The 18,991-nt window shown below is 48.8% G+C and overlaps 2 protein-coding genes across 2 annotated transcripts in view; both read left to right on the top strand.

Moving 5' to 3' along the window:
- The window catches only part of LOC147906348 (uncharacterized), a 604,593-nt gene that overhangs the window by 411,613 nt on the left and 173,989 nt on the right, over positions 1-18,991 (top strand). The window lies entirely within an intron of this gene.
- Positions 6,734-7,352, top strand: LOC147906349 (uncharacterized). Its single transcript, XM_087378726.1, has 2 exons — positions 6,734-6,865; positions 6,965-7,352. The coding sequence occupies exons 1-2, from the start codon at positions 6,765-6,767 to the stop codon at positions 7,350-7,352; spliced, it is 489 nt and encodes a 162-aa protein (XP_087234852.1). The 5' UTR covers positions 6,734-6,764.

Genomic DNA, 18,991 nt, shown 5'->3' with positions numbered 1-18,991 from the left:
AAGTTCTTGCCGTTCATGTCGAGGGTTGGCTTTCATGATGTTGTTCTGCTTTGGTCTTCTTCTTGCTCACATCACTTCAGCACTTGTACCGCTTGCACATAGTTGACACCATCGACAAGCACTCGCCTACATACCATCAGTGACACTTATGGCATGTCTTACTCGCTTCTCGCACCAGTGGCCCTAGGCCTCTGGTAATACTTCCGGAAGTGTTAGGAACCCCCCCCCCCCTCAGACAGTTTATGGCGATCACGGTGGGACACTGCTGGTGTTGAGTAGCACGAGTGAAGTGGTGATCTAGGGTCCTAGAGAGAGGTCTTATGCCGAGTAGTTCTGAAACATTTGAAGGAGCTAGTGAGAGAACTAGGAGGTACTTGAGGAGAGTGGAGAAAAGACTTCCGGTAGACCAAACTAGGTACAAGAAGCATTACGTGCGACGTAAGTTTGCGAAGTCCTCAACTTGAGCACAAAGTGAGCCCATTGGAGCAGTAGCCATAGCAAGTAACTTCATCGACACTCTCATTGACTTGGATCAACAGGAACCTTGGTGGTCAGATCCGGACTCCGGAGAAGAAGAAGTGCAAAGCGGAGAACATGTGAAAGAAGAGGGTACTAAGGACGAGGGCTCCTCAGGGACTCATCAAGGTCAAGGCAGCCCCTCTCCTCCTCCTACAACTATGTCTTCATCAACCAACCGGAGTGGTGACTCCATCTGCTTCCGCCTCAACCTCTTGTGGACAAGCTGCTACCTCATCTGTTATGCATAGCTCCGGGCTCCTAGCTAATCCTTCTTCTACATCTATCCCATTGGGGGGTACTTTTGCTCCGGCCATGCCTTTACCTGCCATGATGGTTTCATCTCCCTTTCCATCCACACCGGTGTTGCCTTTTCCACCACCTCCTTCCTTCCCTTCTGCCTACTCATCCATGACTTCAACTCCGTCCCTCTCTTTCCCAAATTCTCTCCCATCCTCTTTCACCCCCACATCTTCCATGTTCTCACCCTTTCCCTCTGCAACACCGAGACCCCCCACTTACACCCTACCATCTGGGTACACTTCCTCTATGACTACATCAGTAGTGACTTCTCCATTGTGGTCGTCCACAGGAGGAGTTGTCGGGGTGGTCTCCTCCTTGGGAGCACCAACACTCATTACAGCCCCATCGGGACTCCCTTCAACTCTTGCATCCTCTCCAACCTCTTGGGTGGGGATGGCCGTTCTCAGTCCTCCAGACAGAGGTAGACTTCTCGAGGTACTCAACAAGGTCCACATGAAGACTCAAAAGTTCAAAGGCCACCTCCATGAGGATGTGGAAGCTCATGTGAGGAAGTTCCTCACAGCATGTAGAGCTAAAGGTGTGGAGAATGAGCATGCGTTCCTTCACATCTTTTGTATGGTACAGTCAATTTCCTCCAGACCACTTCCAGACGTGGACAGACCTAAGGGAGGAATTCTTACGCACTTTCAAGTTGGAAAAATTCGAACTCATGATTGTCCAAGAGTTATCCACTGACACCATGAAGCCTGGAGAAAGTATCTCTGAGATGTACACAAGGATGAGGGTCTTGGCGGCAAAGATGTCGGTGCCACCCAATGACGCCGTCATGAAGGGGTGGTTTTTGAAGGCTTTACCCTCCACCATTGCTATAAGGCTGGTTGACAAACTCCCTGAGCATGCCTCACTACAAGAATTTCTGAGGGAAGCGGTGAAGATGGAACGGTCCCAGTTAAGTTTCGCCTCAACACCCGCCCAGACCGCCCAACTTCCGAGAGAAGAGGGCTCACAGGCATGGCAACAACTCAAGAAGGAATTAGAAGAAATCAAAGAAGGTCTGAAAGACAGAACAAAAGTGGATGGACCGTCACCCTTTGAAGCTCAGATAAGAAGTGGTCTCTGGTGCACCGACTACAAGGGTTCTGGCCATGGCTACTGGGAATGTCCATCGAAGCGTAAGGTACCCACCCCGACCTCTTTTTGCACATTTTGTGAAATTCATGGACATGATGCCTTGGAGTGTAAGTATCTTAAGGGGTTGAGGAAGCTTCTACCGCAGTATCCAATTGGAGAACCACTGGTGGCTACAATCAACAAAGCTGCACCGACCTTTTCAGGGCCAGTACCCCTAGCTTCAGCCCCTGTGAAAGCACCTGAACCACCCACCCATCCTATCATTCCACCTCCACTACTTCCTAATCCTCCTTTGCTCCAAGCTCCTACTCCTAGTGAATTTGGGGCTCCATACTTCTATCCTCTGCCCTACTATGCACAGTATCAACCACCTATGTCAGGGGGTGCATATGGACCCCCTTATATCCGCAGTCGACGGGGCGGGTTCCGAGGTGGACGTGGAGGCAGAGGTACCAACTTTGGCAGGCCCATCATGTGCTATAGATGTGGCGAGTACGGCCATTACCAAGATGATTGTACACAACCATTCGGGGGACCCTCTTGTACACAGTGCAACACAAATGACCACTACACCAGAGATTGTCCCAATGGCAGAAGGAAATCAACATCGCAAGTCAACATGGTTGATGTAGTAGTGGCGGGGGAGGGTGACAAACCCCATTTGATTGGTGCAGTGTTGGGAGCTGTGACTAGGTCACAAATGAAGGGTGACAGTAGTAAGGATGACTCAACATCAATATCGGAGGCCTCATCACCAACTAATACCAGCTCAGTCACTAGAGGAGCATCCCCACCTCCTTCTTCCAAGGTGGACAGTGGGCACAGGATTGCATCACCCTTGTCCTCTCTTGTAACTGGATTAGAAAGGACCCGAAGGGCCCCACAGCCATCAAGACCTATCAATAGCTCTAAAACTACCTCAGCTCCAAGTGAGCAATCTATGCCTTCAAGGTACCAGGAGGTGGTCAGGACTGTCACCAAAGATCTTCAATCTAGTTCTGAAGATGAAGGCGTCACACCTCAGTTCCCTTCCTACAAGTCCAGAATAGTGAGGTTTGCAACGGAAGCGACAACTTTAGGGCAAAAACGTGAGGAGTTGCAGGCAGGTCCATCCACTTTCCACTCAGGAAGCACAATGAAGCAAGAGAAGGAAAAAGAGGTGAAGCCTAGTAGTGCCCAAGAAAAGGGGAAATGGGTGATGGGAGAGTCACCACAGGAAATATTGATTGAGAATCCACAGGCACCTCCTCTCCCTCGCATGAGCTTCGACCCTCGGCCAGAAGCTCGAGGGATAAAGGCACAAAAGACTACTGCTACTGTCCAGCCCTATTCTTTGATGGATGACTTGATGGATTTTAGGCCCAATATCACCTTACGACAACTCTGTCAATTGTCTCCACATATCAAGCATCAGACTATTGCATTTTTGAATCGCATGCCAGGAGGGCACCAAAGGGGATCTGTTCAAGGTGGGCCCACACCAGAGACAGTAACAGTTCAAGATGGAGTAACACTAGACAATTGCTCAGCCTATGCTGCCCTCACATGTGAACAAAGTCCCAAGCTTGCAGTGGAGATCAATGGGGTGGAGCTGAAAGATGTTTTCTTGGATGGTGGGGCAGCAGTAAACATCATGCCGAGAGGTACTCTTCAACAATTGGGTTTGAAATTGACAACTGACGTACATTTTCAAGTACGCATGGCGGATCAACGCAAGGTGAAGCCTATGGGGGCTACAAAGATGTAACTCCAAGAACCAGCACAGTGGTCTCTCGAAGACAACCTTGAATTCTGGGTGATCACAGGTTATCAAGCCAGAGATTGCATTGAGGTGATGCTCAGAATGATAGACTGCATCTCATTATTACACAAAAAACCAGCACGGTGGTCTCTCCAAGCCAACCTATGATTTGCATGGGCTGCAGGTAAAGATGCAGCAAAAGGTTGCATGATGACAGATGGTCAAGCCAGAGACTGTGCTGCAAAAGTGTTCAAAATGATAAATTGTTTCTAATTATTACACCAAGAACCAACGTGGTGGTCTCTCCAAGCCAACCTTCAATTTTAATGATCTGCATGGGTGCAGTGCCCACTAATAGGTGGCAAAGCTGCGGCAAAAGGCTGCATGATGATAAGTGGTCAGGCAGCTTAGGTTAGAGACTGCGCTACGCAAAGTAGTGCATAGATGCTGTGTGTCGAGCTATGCGGTGTCCAGAACAAATAGATTGTTGTGTCCAGAAAAGGATCCTGAAGCCCATCTTGGTACTTCACGGAATGCGCAAGAGGTGAGCCAGGAAGCCCCTCCACCACCTGGTTTGGTTGATCTCATGTACAAACGGATGCCTTTTGGTTTTCTTAATAATCCCCACATGTATCAGCGAATAATGTCCGCAAGTCATAGTTACGTTGAAACGCCGAAACGGCACATCAAAGTCCCAAAACGCCGTTTCGGCCATCCCAGACCCCCCGAAACGTGAAACGGCCCCGAAACGCGAAACACCGTCTGAAACGGCGATCCGAAACGCCGAAACAGCATCTGAACGCCGTTTCAGACCTGAAACGCGCCGTTTCGGGTCTTTTTTTTTTCCCCCCAAGAAAAAGACTTCTATTATAAGTAAGAGAAAAAACCCGCGAGAGCAAGCTCAAAGCGGAATACATCATGAAATCATAAGGATAAATAAAAAACCCCCTCAAAGTGAGGTGGAAAACAACCAAGGCTGAGGCTGAAAGTGCCACCTCAACCCTGTGGTAGTTTCAGAGAAGAAAGGAGAATCCTTCCATTCCCTGAAGAAAGAAACCCTCCTAGTTGAGGCTGCATGGGAGTCTCCCTGCATACCCGTCCATATGGCCATCAAAGTATGTACGATGTCTGTCCAGATATGTCTGTCCAGATACTAGCCAAAGTGTGCGAGGGCAAAAACACGAAAAAGAGGGCAAAAACACGAAAAAACGCCGCCGCCGTCGCGTGTTTTCGCCCTTTTGCCTACTGCTCTCTCCCTCGATTTCTTGCCCACCTGGTTCTCTCCCGAGTCTCGAGTCCCAGCCCTACGAGTGGCTGCTCTTTTGGACACCCGGCTTTAGTCACTGGTGAGCACATTTCCTTTCTCTATGCTTCTCTTGCCTCAAACAGCTTGCTGTTTTTTGGCTGCAACCATTGATTCTTGGCTTTTCCCTTTGAAATTTGATCTATTGCAGCTTGTACAAGTGCTCTTTTTGCTCATGGATATGGCTTCACAAAGCGTTGTCCCTCAGCAAGAGAAGGATTTCACCCAATCGGATTATTGGTGGAGCAAAGTTGATTTGGTAGGCAAGTATGACTCCAAGAAAGGAGGAGCTCGCAAGTTTAGATGCAGATGGTGTGGATTGGAGCGAGGAGGGAACCCTGATAGGGTCAAATGTCATCTTCTTGGCATTAAGGATGGGGGGATTGGGCTATGCTCCGTAATCTCACCACAAGAGAAAGAAAGGTTGCAAAGAGAGGTTGAAGTATTGCCCACTACAAAAAGGGCAAAGACAATGGCTTCTACTGGTGTAGGAGCTTCTTCAGGTGCTCATGCAGCACGTGTTCAGCAGGCCACTGCATTTCGGAGTCCTCTTCCCTCTGCTACTACGGCTTCTTCTTCTGCGAGTGCACATGGAGCTCCTGCTAATATTCCTGCTACATCTCGGTCTACTTCACATAGGCAGGGCAGTCTTTACATATCATGGCATCTGCAAAGGAAGGCACAAGTAGATGCAGCTGTGGCCTGATTTTTTTACTCCAATGGGATTAGCTTCAATGTTGCTAGATCACCCTACTTCAAAGAGATGGTGTCAGAAATCAAAACATTTGGATCCACATATACCCCTCCCACATTTGATGCTTTGAGGGGCAAGCTTCTAGAGGATGAGGTGGTGATAGTTAAGCAAGCTATCGAACCTGTGAAAGAGAAATGGGTAAAGTATGGGGTAAGTTTGGTTGCAGATGGATGGAGTGATGTGCGAAGTCACTCACTAGAGGATATCCTTGCATATTGTAGGGGATCTGCACTCTACATACACTCCATAGAGTGTGGAGTGCAATAAAAAACAGCAACTGTATTGATGCAAATGTGGGCAGATGCAGTGGAATATGTGGGGCCGTCTAATGTTTTGCAACTTGTTTCAGATGGGGAAAATACCAATAAGGCAGCAGGTGCATTATTGGAGCAAAAGTATCCTCATATCCAGTGGAGTGCTTGTGTAGCACATTGCTTGAATAATTTATTGAAAGACATTGGCAAATTGGATTGGGTCAAGAATGTTATTGACAATGGAAAAGAGGTGGTTAACTTCATCACATGACATAATTTTTCTCTTGCTTTGTACCGTAAATTTGCCAACAAGGAGCTTTTGAAGTATGCAGAGACAAGATTTGCATACAACTTTTTGATGCTTCGCAGGCTCCTTGAAATGAGACCTGCACTGAAACAAGTTGTGGCAAGCCCAGAGTGGGATGCATGGCCCACTTCTAGGCAGGCTCTTGGAATTTATTGTTATGACTTGTGCATAGGCAGTGATGAATTTTGGGCTGATGCATCTCACATTGTTGATCTATGTGTGCCTATTGTGAAGTTGCTTAACCGAGTTGATGGAGATATGCCTTTTCTTGGTAAGGTGTATGAGGGGATGGATCGGATGATTGAGAATATCAGAGAAATAGAAAAGGATCCCCAAAGGTTGAGAGAATTGGAAGAGTTGGCTGTGAGCAGATGGAATCAATATTACTCTCCCATGCATGCAGCTGCCTTTGTGTTGGACCCGGAGTTTCAACACAAGGCAAGTGCACAACAGAATGAGAGGTTGTTCGTGGTTGGAACCTCACTCTTCAAAAGATGGTGCCAACTCCTGATGGACGGCGGAGGATAAAAGACCAGCTTGCCAATTATCGCAATAAGGAAGGCATGTATGGATGGCCAGATGCACAGCATGATAGGTAATATTAACTCATTTTAATTTTCAGATTTTAGGAACTTGTAATTTGTTATTTAATACAAAATTAGAAATCTGAAATTTATGAATTTTGGAATTTCAGATTTCGAGTTGGGGCTGTTACATGGTGGGAGGATTATGGAGCTGATTCCCCCGAGCTGCAAAAGCTTGCCATCCGCATTCTAAGACAAGCTTGCACCTCCTCTTCTTGTGAGCGTTTGTGGAGTAGCTTTGCCCATATCCACACAAAGAAGAGAAATCGTCTGCGAACGCAACGGGCCAATGATCTTGTCTTTGTTAATGCAAACTTGCGTTTGCTTAACAAGATGAGACATGAGTATACGCATGACAAATATATTGGATTTCATAGCCCAGATGATGCCCACTCACCTGATTATGATGATTTGTTAGTAGAGGAGAATGATGATGAGGAGGAGGAGGAGGCAGAGGTTGAGTCTCAGGATAAGGATGAGGATGAGCTTATTATTTGATCATATATGATATGATCCTTGATGTAGCCTTTTTTGGGTTTCAGGCTTTCAGCTTTCTTTTTGTTACTATGACATTTGGGCTTTGAAAGCTGAATTACAATTTATGAATCATGATTGGTCTCTTAAATATCATGAATCATGAATCATTTTTCCATTTTGTAACTTGTTATAGGATTTATAAATTACCCCACCTTGCATAATTGAAATTTGCATTGTGTGATTGGTAATTGGTTGAACAATGAAACTTGAATCTCCAAAGTTCAAAGTTACAATCAATATTAATGGTACTAGGTAGAGCTATAGCTTATTGTGCACTTTTTTTGAAGGTAGAGCACTCTAAATGTGTGTATGCATTACTCTAAACCCCCTTGATGACGTGGCGTTTCCCCGTTTCACCCCCTCTCAAAAATCCTGAAACGTTTCCGTTTCCGTTTTCGTTTCCCCGTTTCTCGTAACTCTGCCGCAAGTACTAGACCAAGTGGTGGGGAGGCCACCAGGGTGACTCAAAGACAAGACCATGAAGCAGCAATGGAAGCAATGGAGGCACATGACATGGATGCCTCACACCAAGAAAATGACCATGGGGTCACAACGGAGGAGGAAGAGGATGCTATGCAAGAAGATGATGAGCTGTCGGAGCATAATGATGGTACTGAAGAGAACACTCATGAATCTATGGAAGAAGAAGATGACCACATAGATCATGGGCTGGCTGAGCACAATGATGGTATTGGAGAAGACACTCATGGATCTGCAGAAGAAAAGGATGACCACCTACTTACTGATGTCATTCAGGCGGTGCCGAAAATGACTCTTGGAAGGGTTATTGAATCCATTGTGCAACCTGACCAACCTAGGAGGGGTCAAGAGACCGGACAACTTGAAGGAGCCGTCCACATTCACACTAGAGTCTGGAACTTCAGACCTTCAAGGCAAGCCCACAGCATACAGGGAGAAGAAGATGTGGCGGACCTTGTTCTACTCGACTTATATATGTCAGAAGCTGACCCCCCAATGACACAGGAGGTTCCCGAAACTACATACGAGGTGGTTGAACTACCATACAGAGGAATGCTCAAGCAAGCACAAAAAGGAAAGAAGAGAATGGGCCCAAGTGCTGCCTCTACATCTCAACCATTTCCAGAAGACACCCAACCGTCCTATCGAAGCTCTTGGATGGAAGAAGTAGTGGGGAATTTTTCTCTGGATGATTCTCCTGCGCACCCAGCAGTGGGAATAGAAGAACCGAACAACTCCACATCAGGAAGCATACCTCAGGTTGACCATGCCAGGGATTGGAGGTATCTTAACATTGGGACAGAAGACCAACCACGAAATCTTAAGGTAGCCAGTTGGGTCTGGGAACATGACTATCTCCTTGCTGCATTGTCTGATTTTTTTCAAGAGTATGTTGATGTCTTTGCCTGGTCATATAAGGATTTAAAGGGAGTACCCACTGAGTTCATGGAACATCGCATCGATCTATATGCGGAAGCAGAGCCGGTGATCATGGGACCATATCGCATGAATCCTAACTATGGCAAGGCTGTCCATGCTGATATTCAAAAGATGCAGCAAGCAGGGTTGATCTACCCTGTTGACTACTCCGAATGGCTTAGTGGCATCGTAGTGGTGCCCAAAAGAGAGACTGGAAAACTCCAAGTTTGTGTCGACTATAGGAGTTTGAATACCGCCACACGTCAAGATAGGTTTCCTCTCCCCTTCACTGACAGGGTGCTAGAAACCGTAGCTGGTCATGCTCTCTACTCCTTCATGGATGGATACAGTGGGTATAACCAGGTTCGGGTGTGAGAGCAAGATCAGTTAAAGACTACCTTCATCACCCAATGGGGAACTTATGCTTACCGGATGATGCCTTTTGGTCTATGCAATGCACCGGCCACGTTTCAACATCTTGTCACCAAACTCTTCCAAGAGAACATCAGAAAGTTCCTTGAGGTATTCTTGGATGACTTCTCTGTGTTCAATGGTAAGAATGCTTCTCACCTCGAACCTGCTATTCAGACTGATCACATGAGTAAGTTGAGGTGGGTTTTGATAAGTGCAGAGAAGCTAGGTTGTGCTTGAATCCGGACAAATGTTTCTTCCTCGCCTTGCGAGGGGTCCTCCTTGACCACATCGTCTTGGTTGAGGGAATGACCACGGACCTAGCAAAGGTGAAAGTGATATTGACCTTGCCTATTCCTCGCACACCTAGAGAAGTCAAGTCTTTTTTGGGACACGTGGGTTATTATAGAAGATTCATCAGGTCCTATGCCGACATAGTGGTGGCGTTGATGGAACTCCTTCGGCAGGAGCAGTCCTTCAACTGGTCGGCACCTCAACAACTGGCATTTGACAACCTCAAGGATCGTCTAGTAAAGGCACCCATCTTGCGGCAACCTCAATGGGATGTCATTTTTCATGTGCATGTAGATGCAAGTGGGCTGGCGATTGGGGCGATATTGGCCCAACCAGATGAAGAGCAGAAACTCGACCTACCTGTGTACTTCGCAAGCAGACAACTCAATGGAGCAGAAAGAAACTATAGCACCACTGAACACGAGGGCTTGGGCATGGTCTATGCCATGACAAAGTATCGGGACTATCTCTTGGGCAGTAAGTTTATCATCATTACTGATCATCAAGCTCTCAAGTACTTCCTGAGCAAACCAACGCTTGGGGGGAGAGTGAGCATGTGGATTCTTCTATTTCAAGAGTTTGACTTTGACATCCTAGTGAGAGCAGGCCGATTGCATCAACCAGCAGACCACTTGTCAAGGATCTCTTCAGGTGAAGCAGCCATAGGAGTTGATGATGACCTTCCAGATGCGGGCCTCTTCTGTGTCGGTGCCACAGTACCAAAAGATGACTGCCTGTTTGCTGTGGACTGCTTTCCCCCATGGTATGCAAACATTGTACACTTATTGTCTACAGGGGAGTTCCCAAAAGGGTTAACTCCAGCACAAAAGCGGAGGCAGATTGTTCAGGCTGCTCCTTTCAAACTGATCACGGGTCAACTATACAAGTTGGGGAAGGACCACATTTTAAGGAGGTGTGTGCTCCCTCATGAAACACAAGCCATCCTTCAGGAGGCTCACTCAGGAATGTTGGGGGGAGGTCATATGGCACCAGAGGCCACTGCTAGAAAGATAATGCGCTTTGGGTTGTGGTGGCCAAAGCTATTCCAAGACTGCTATGCTTATGTGCGCCGCTGTGACTCATGTCAAAGAGGGGGGCCGAAGCCTACCCGACGGGAGTACCTTCCCCTTCAGCCATCCAGCCCTGTACCACCCTTCTATAGATGGGGATTGGATTTTGTTGGACCCATCTCTCCTGCAACTCGAAGAGGGAACAAGTATGCTCTGATTGCTACTGATTATGGCACTAAATGGGTGGAGGCTAAGGCAGCGAAGACCTGCACTGCTCAAGTTGTGGCCTCATTCTTGTATGATCAAATCATTTCTAGGTTTGGATGTCCTGTGGAATTGATGAGTGACAGAGGTACCCACTTTCTCAATGATGTCATCACTGACCTCATCACCCAACTGCAAATTGTTCACAAGACCTCTAGTTCATACTACCCTCGAGCCAATGGTTTGGCCGAGAGCTCCAATCGGACCATGTCTCATATTGTGGCTCGGTTATGCCTTCATTCCTTGGCAGATTGGGATATTTTACTACCAGCTGCTCTTTTTGCTTACAGAACAGCATACAAGGCTAGCACTGGATATTCACCCTTCCAGCTAGTTTACGGCTTGGAGGCGGTTATGCCCTATGAGTTCCACATGAAGAACCACTAGGGTCATGGCAGAGATGAATGATAACTTGGAGGCATGCACACTTGAGAGATTATGGGATCTTGAAGCCTTGGATGAACATTGTCGTGAAGCGATCCTTGCTCAGGAAGTCTGGCAAAGAAGGCAGAAAGCATGGCATGACAGAAATCTTAGGAAGAGGGAATTCCAAGTTGGCAGCTTGGTCTTGTTATATTCCAGTAAGTTCCTGAAGCATAAACCCAAATTTGTCAGTGGCTGGACAGGGCCCTTCTTTATCACAAGGATTATTCCCAATGGAGGGGTTTATTTGGCCACCTTGGAGGGCAAGAAGTTACCAGCACCTGTAAATGGCATACGGGTAAAGAAGTATCATCCACATTGATTCTCTCTCTTTGGATAAGGATTTCCATTCCTATTAGTTGAATTTTTATTTATTCAAAAAAAAAAACAACAACAACAATGTATTCCCTTTCCTAACCCTGTCAAGCTTCTACTCTCTGCCCAGTTGCACTCTTTGGTGGGAGATGAATAAAAACTGAGTTTCTCCTTCTCTGGCAAGACGGAAACAGACCTTGCTTTCTCTGGCAAGACGGAAACAGCCCTTGCCTTCTCTGGCACACACTTCTCCTTAATCCCTCTTCACCCCTGTCACTCACGTTGAACCTCTGTTCACCCATGTTCACCTCCAGGTCACCCTGTTCACTCCTAGGTCACCCCTGTTCACTTCTATGTCACCTCCCCATGTTCACCTCTCTGTCACCCATGTTCACCTTCAAGTAACCCCTGTTCACTCCTAGGTCACCCCTGTTCACTTCTATGTCACCTCTCTATGTTCACCTCTCTATCACTCATGTTCACCTCCAGGTCACCCCTGTTCACTCCTAGGTCACCCCTATTCACTTCTATGTCACCTCCCTATGTTTCCCTCTCTGTCACTCATGTTCACCTCCAAGTCACCCCTGTTCACTCCTAGGTCACCCCTGTTCACTTCTATGTCACCTCCCCATGTTCACCTCTCTGTCACCCATGTTCACCTCCAGGTCACCCCTGTTTACTCCTAGGTCACCCCTATTCACCCCTATGTCACCTCCCCATGTTCACCTCTCTGTCACCCATGTTCACCTCCAAGTCACCCCTGTTCACTCCTAGGTCACCCCAGTTCACTTCTATGTCACCTCCCCATGTTCACCTCTCTGTCACCCATGTTCACCTCCAGGTCACCCGTATTCACTCCTAGGTCACCCCAGTTCACTTCTATGTCACCTCCCCATGTTCATCTCTCTGTCACCCATGTTCACCTCCAGGTCACCCCTCTTCACTCCTAGGTCACCCCTGTTCACCCTTATGTCACCTCCCCATGTTCACCTCTCTGTCACCCATGTTCACCTCCAAGTCACCCCTGTTCACTCCTAGGTCACCCCAGTTCACTTCTATGTCACCTCCCCATGTTCACCTCTCTGTCACCTATGTTCACCTCCAGGTCACCCCTGTTCACTCCTATGTCACCTCCCCATGTTCACCTCTCTGTCACCCCTGTTCACTCCTAGGTCACCCCTGTTCACTTCTATGTCACCTCCCTATGTTCACCTCTCTGTCACTCATGTTCACCTCTAGGTCACCCTTGTTCACTCCTAGGTCACCCCTGTTCACTTCTATGTCACCTCCCTATGTTCCCCTCTCTGTCACTCATGTTCACCTCCAAGTCACCCTTGTTCACTCCTAGGTCACCCCTGTTCACTTCTATGTCACCTCCCCATGTTCACCTCTCTGTCACTCATGTTCACCTCCAGGTCACCCCTGTTCACTCCTAGGTCACCCCTGTTCACTCCTAGGTCACCTCTGTTCACTTCTATGTCACCTCCCTATGTTCACCTCTCTATCACTCATGTTCACCTCCAGGTCACCCCTGTTCACTCCTAGGCCACCCCTGTTCACTTCTAGGTCACCCCTATTCACTTCTATGTCACCTCCCTATTTTCCCCTCTCTGTCACGCATGTTCACCTCCAAGTCACCCCTGTTCACTCCTAGGTCACCCCTGTTCACTTCTATGTCACCTCCCCATGTTCACCTCTGTCACCCATGTTCACCTCCAGGTCACCCCTGTTCACTCCTAGGTCACCCGTGTTCACCCCTATGTCACCTCCCCATGTTCACCTCTGTGTCACCCATGTTCACCTCCAAGTCACCCCCGTTCACTCCTAGGTCACCCCAGTTCACTTCTATGTCACCTCCCCATGTTCACCTCTATGTCACCCATGTTCACCTCCAGGTCACCCCTGTTCACACCTAGGTCACCCCTGTTCACCCCTATGTCACCTCCCCATGTTCACCTCTCTGTCACCCATGTTCACCTCCAAGTCACCCCTATTCACTCCTAGATCACCCCTGTTCACTTCTAGGTCACCTCCCCATGTTCACCTCTAGGTCACCTATGTTCACCACCAAGTCACCCCTGTTCACTCCTAGGTCACCCCTGTTCACTCCTAGGTCACCTCCCCATGTTCACCTCTCTGTCACCCATGTTCACCTCCAAGTCACCCCTGTTCACTCCTAGGTCACCCCTGTTCACTTCTATGTCACCTCCCCATGTTCACCTCTCTGTCACCTATGTTCACCTCCAGGTCACCCCTGTTCACTCCTAGGTCACCCCTGTTCACTCCTATGTCACCTCCCCATGTTCACCTCTCTGTCACCCATGTTCACTCCTAGGTCACCCCTGTTCACTTCTATGTCACCTCCCTATGTTCCCCTCTCTGTCACTCATGTTCACCTCCAAGTCACCCTTGTTCACTCCTAGGTCACCCCTGTTCACTTCTATGTCACCTCCCCATGTTCACCTCTCTGTCACCTATGTTCACCTCCAGGTCACCCGTTGTTCATCCTTGGTTTCACCCTTGGTTCATCCTTCCTTCAGCCTCATTCACCCCTATGACACACTCGTCCACTGGCCTATACAAGAGAAAATAAATTTCAAATTCAGATTTTCCCACCTTTTTCATTCAAATATTGCCTCTTGCCCACACCGCTTTTTCTCTCACCTACCACCTCCCATCAAGGCTATATTTAGCCGCCAAATTCAGCGTAGGTCCTTCATCTCACCTCCCAATTCCGACCAGTGCTATATTTAGCTAAACTCAGCGTGGATCCTTGGGATCAGCTCATCCATCGCATCTTACAGCCCACTCATGCTATTTTTGGCTTACCTTCCTAAATTTGGCTCTCTTTGGTTGTGTATTTGTAGCTGCCCCCCCCTCCAACGAAACCATACGCAGCTCCCTCCCCTCCATCAGCAAATTCTCCTGCAGCCCCCTTCCATCAACGATAGCAGCCCCCCTCCCTCCATCAGCGAATTCTCCTGCAGCCCCCTTCCATCAACGATAGCAGCCCCCCCTCCCCTCCATCAGCGAATTTCCCTGCAGCCCCCTTCCATCAACGATAGCAGCCCCCCCCTCCCCTCCATCAGCGAATTCTCCTGCAGCCCCCCCCTCCCTGCAGCCCCCTTCCATCAATGATAGCAGCCCCCCCCCCCCTCCCCTCCATCAGCAAATTCTCCTGCAGCCCCCCCTCCATCAACGATAGCAGCCCTCCCTCCATCAACGAATTTTCCTGCAGCAGCTCCCTCCATCAACGAAATCTCTTGGCAGCTCCCTAGCAAGAGCCTCTCCTTGGATCGCACCAACCAGGTGCAGCGCAATCTCCTTGCAGCCCATCTCGCACCCTCTTCTTGGATCTCATCACTCCTAGCAGCACCCTCTCTTTGATCGCATCTCTTCCGGCAGCCCTTCTTCTAGTTGCGCCTCACTTTCCCTGGCAGCCTGCAGCAAATCGCCTCTTCCTTGTGGGCAGCCTAGAAGGGTCCTTGGAAGCACGGTCCTTGGAGCGCTTCTCCCTCTTGGACAGCCTGCTGCAAATTGCCACCTTGCTGTCCTCTCGAACTCAGCTCCTTCTTCTGATCTGCCCTTCTCTGCTCTACTCCGTGCTTCTCCATCAGCTCCCCTTCTAATCGCCATCAGCTCCCCCTCTTGTTATCACCCGCCCCACTCTCTCGTTATCTCTCAGCAGGCCTTGCCAACACCTCGACAGCAGCTCACCTTCCTCGTCATCAGCTCACCTTCCTGCTTCAGCTCCCCTTCCTCTCATCATCTCACCTTCTACTTCATCATCAGCTCCCCCTTCCTTTCCTGCTTCCTTTCTAGCCTCGTCATCAGCTCACCTTCTACTTCATCATCAGCTCCCCCTTCCTTTCCTGCTTCCTTTCTAGCCTCGTCATCAGCTCACCTTCTACTTCGTCATCAGCTCCCCTTCCTTTCCTGCTTCCTTTCTAGCCTCGTCTTCAGCTCACCTCTTTATTCAAAATCAGCTCCCCTTCCTTTCGTGCCTTCCCTTCTTGCCTCGTCATCAATGCCCCTTCCTTTCCTTTCCTTCTTGCCTCGTCATCAGCGCCCCTTCCTTTCCTTTCCTTCTTGCCTCGTCATCAGCTCCCCTTCCCTTCCTGCTTCCTTTCTTGCCTTGTCATCACTCACCTTCCTGCTTCGTCATCAGCTTCTACTTCACCTCTTGTTTCTTCTTCATGCTTGAGAAGAAGCCCAAGTATAAGCCACGGTTGCCCAGAGATAAGCTCTTCACCCCTTTCTATACCGCCATGACGTCTCAAGCAGCCTCTGCAGTGCACATGACCTCACCCATGCCTACAGCCTCTATAGCGGGGCCGACTACATCAGCTAGGCTGACTTCATCAATAGAGCTAACTTCATCAGCAAGGCCAACTTCATCGGTAGGGCCGACTTCATTAGTGATGCATCCCCATCTTGGTCCGGACATCACTATCATCTCGGATGGAGAGCCACTGCAATCAAGACAGTAGCGGGGGGTTCTTTTCCACTCTCAGAGCTCCAGTGCCTCTTCTTCTGACCATGGGGGCTCAGATTACACCCCCTCTGCATGGAGACCACATTCAGAAGGGTCGGGTGGGCCAACAGAGATACAGAGCCCTTCGATAACCACCCCTCCTCTCTCCCACATTCGGGTTATGTTTAAACCTCTTCTTGATCCAAACCTTAAACTATCCTCGGTGTTGACATCTTCAGAGATCCAGACCCTGTGTCTAACTGAGTTCGACAAGGTCATCTTCCCTCCTGTGGATGTGGAACTGTGTACATAATTCATCAGATCTTATGACTCTGTCACAGACACTTTTGAGTTCATGGGCTCCAGGCAGCTTCTCACACCCAATTTGGTCTCACAGTACATGGGGCTCCTTGCTCTCCCTATTCAGCCTCCTTCCGACGATTCACCACATCTCCTTTCATTCCTTTCACAGTGCAAACCCAACAGGAGGGGATATGATTGCAAAAAGGTTTTGGAAGGTGGAAGCAGAGAAGCAGTGATAACACGCTACTTCTTCACTCGCTTCTATTCAGCACCCGGGCATTACTACATCACGAAAGGTATCCGTCCTGCTCTCAATCTCTTCACCATCACTCAGTATGCTTTTGCATCCCTCTTCTATTCAACATTCCGGGCCACTGTTCGAAATCGCACATGTAGAGGCACACACACCTGTACTTGTGGACCTCACCTCACCTATTTCTTGCACCAGTGGCAGGCTGCAACGCCTGCACTTTTTCCTCCACCTTCACATACTTCATCTTCTTCTCACCGTCCACCTTCCGCCCCTATGATCCCCCACTTGAGATCAGCTCCACTGGCTCTTAGTGCGGCCCCAGCATCCTCGGCCTCTGCTGCATCAGTCTCTGTCCTCTCTTCCTCTCCAATCTCCATACCCACTCTTGCTCCACCCACATCTGCAGCACAGGTTTCTGAGCCATCCCCTCTTGGGCTAGCCTCTGGAGCTTTGTCATCTGTTTCTCATGCAGGAGTCGCCTCTCTATCCATCCCCTTCGAGGCAGATTTTGATTTCCCTGATGATGTTCTTCCGGTCACTCCCCTGCCCTCCTTAGGTCTCAGCTGCAGGAGCCCTTTTGAGACACCACCCACCATGGCATGATATTACCACTTACCTTCCCCGCAGTCATGACCATTCCCCCTCTGATCATCTCATCAGGGTCAGCAGTAGGGTGCAAAGATACGCACATTGGCCCCACAACTCAGGGGGATTCATCGACAGAAGTTATGGCAGCAGGGACCTCTGCCTTGGGATCTCGTGATGGAGAGGCATCAGAGCGACACAGGTTATTGAACTTGAATCTTACTTTGGGAGCCACTGGTGACGCGAAGACACCACCCCGGGTGTCTTGACGACTGACCCCTGAACCGAGTATGGAGGCTGCTAAACAGGACCTACTGGAAACTCGACCTGGCGAGGTTATTTTTGCTGGGAGTGAGATACCTTTTCAAGATGATTGTCCTCCACTTCCTCAAAATGATATGTTGGATACCTACTTCGCATCCTCCTCAGGAGATCTATTCACCCATGAGGCCCAGATAGAGGAACAGAGCCAGGAACACAAACGACTGCTGTATGCATTAAAGCGGAAGCGGTCTCCTGTTTGCATGGAGGAGGAGGACTTGGACCAAATTTTCACACTTCCCTTGCAAGAGACAATTGCTTCCAACAAGAAAGTATCCCAAGCTCCGAGCTATTACCTAGACATCGACACACTGGCTCCAGTGGCAGCTCTCGAGGACCCAGAGCAAGAAGGGATGAAAGCAGCCTTCAAGGAATATGGCGAACTCATTGACATGGCTGACCGAATGACCTATCGGGACAGGTATGCATGGGCTAAAATATCCCTTCATATGGCTCAGCGCATTATAGATGACAGCTTCATTCAGATGGGTGCCTCCCTCTTTAATACTACGGGTCAGGTTTGCAAGCTTCTGTCACAGAAGCAACACCTCCGCTTGGAACATGAGAAGCAGGTAGCCAGCATGCATAAAGAATGGGATACAACATTGCAGGTGAAAGAAGCGGAGTGGGGAGCAACTCTACAGGCAAGGGAGGCTACGTGGAAAACTCAGCAGGACCGAGTTTCAGCAATGTCTTGCAGCGAAGGAGGCAGAGTGGACAGCCAGCAAGAAAGTTTTGGAGGACAATCATTCAGCCCAACAGGCTGAGATCCAGAGGGAGCTTGCAGCCCTACAGAGGACAGATACACCTCACTGGCAGAGGATAAGCATACTGTGGATCAACAGGTGGAGGTGGTGCGGAGTCAGATGAAGCAGATTCTCGAGGAGGAGGACCATCTCCAAGTTTCACATTCCAAGTTGCAGGACGACTTCCATGGGCTGCAAGCTGAAAATGCTGCTCTCAAATCTCGATGTGATCATTATAGGTCTGGCTACCACAGATATAAATCCAAATACGAGGACATCCGCAACCTCATGGACACAGTCGAGAAAGAGGCAAGGACCAGCCCCGGAACATCAGCACACCCACCACACCCACCCCCTCCCCCTCCCTGACCTTCATCCAGCAAGCAGTAGCTCCTAGATCTTTTAGTTCGGCATTTCTTGTTGTGAGCTCTGTACATTTGGATTCTGCAGTTCTCATGTAAATAAGGAATTTTGGAGTTGTATGGCCATGAGCCAGTTTTTTTCAGTTTTACAATTGTAAGGCCATGAGCCCTTTCTTTTCAGTTTTGGGATGTCAACCACAAGGTCACTTTCTTATTTGTAATTTATACTTAACTTTCTCTCACACAAACCCTCAGTCATTCATCGGGACGGTGAATGATAGTGGCGGGGGATCTATTGTACTCAAAGTTTATGGCGACCCACCAAGAGTCACACCTAGGTCACGTCATGGTCACCTGAGCAACATGCCAAGTTGTTAGACCTTGGTCATACCTAATCGCAGCGTGTTCACATATGTTCACATCTTGGTCACTCTGGAACAG

Source organism: Dipteris shenzhenensis, chromosome 1 (genome assembly GCF_047967505.1).
Source record: "Dipteris shenzhenensis isolate YYH24624 ecotype China chromosome 1, Dip_SZ_1.0, whole genome shotgun sequence".
Lineage (NCBI taxonomy): Eukaryota > Viridiplantae > Streptophyta > Polypodiopsida > Gleicheniales > Dipteridaceae > Dipteris > Dipteris shenzhenensis.
This window is presented reverse-complemented; position numbering and strand designations above follow the sequence as displayed.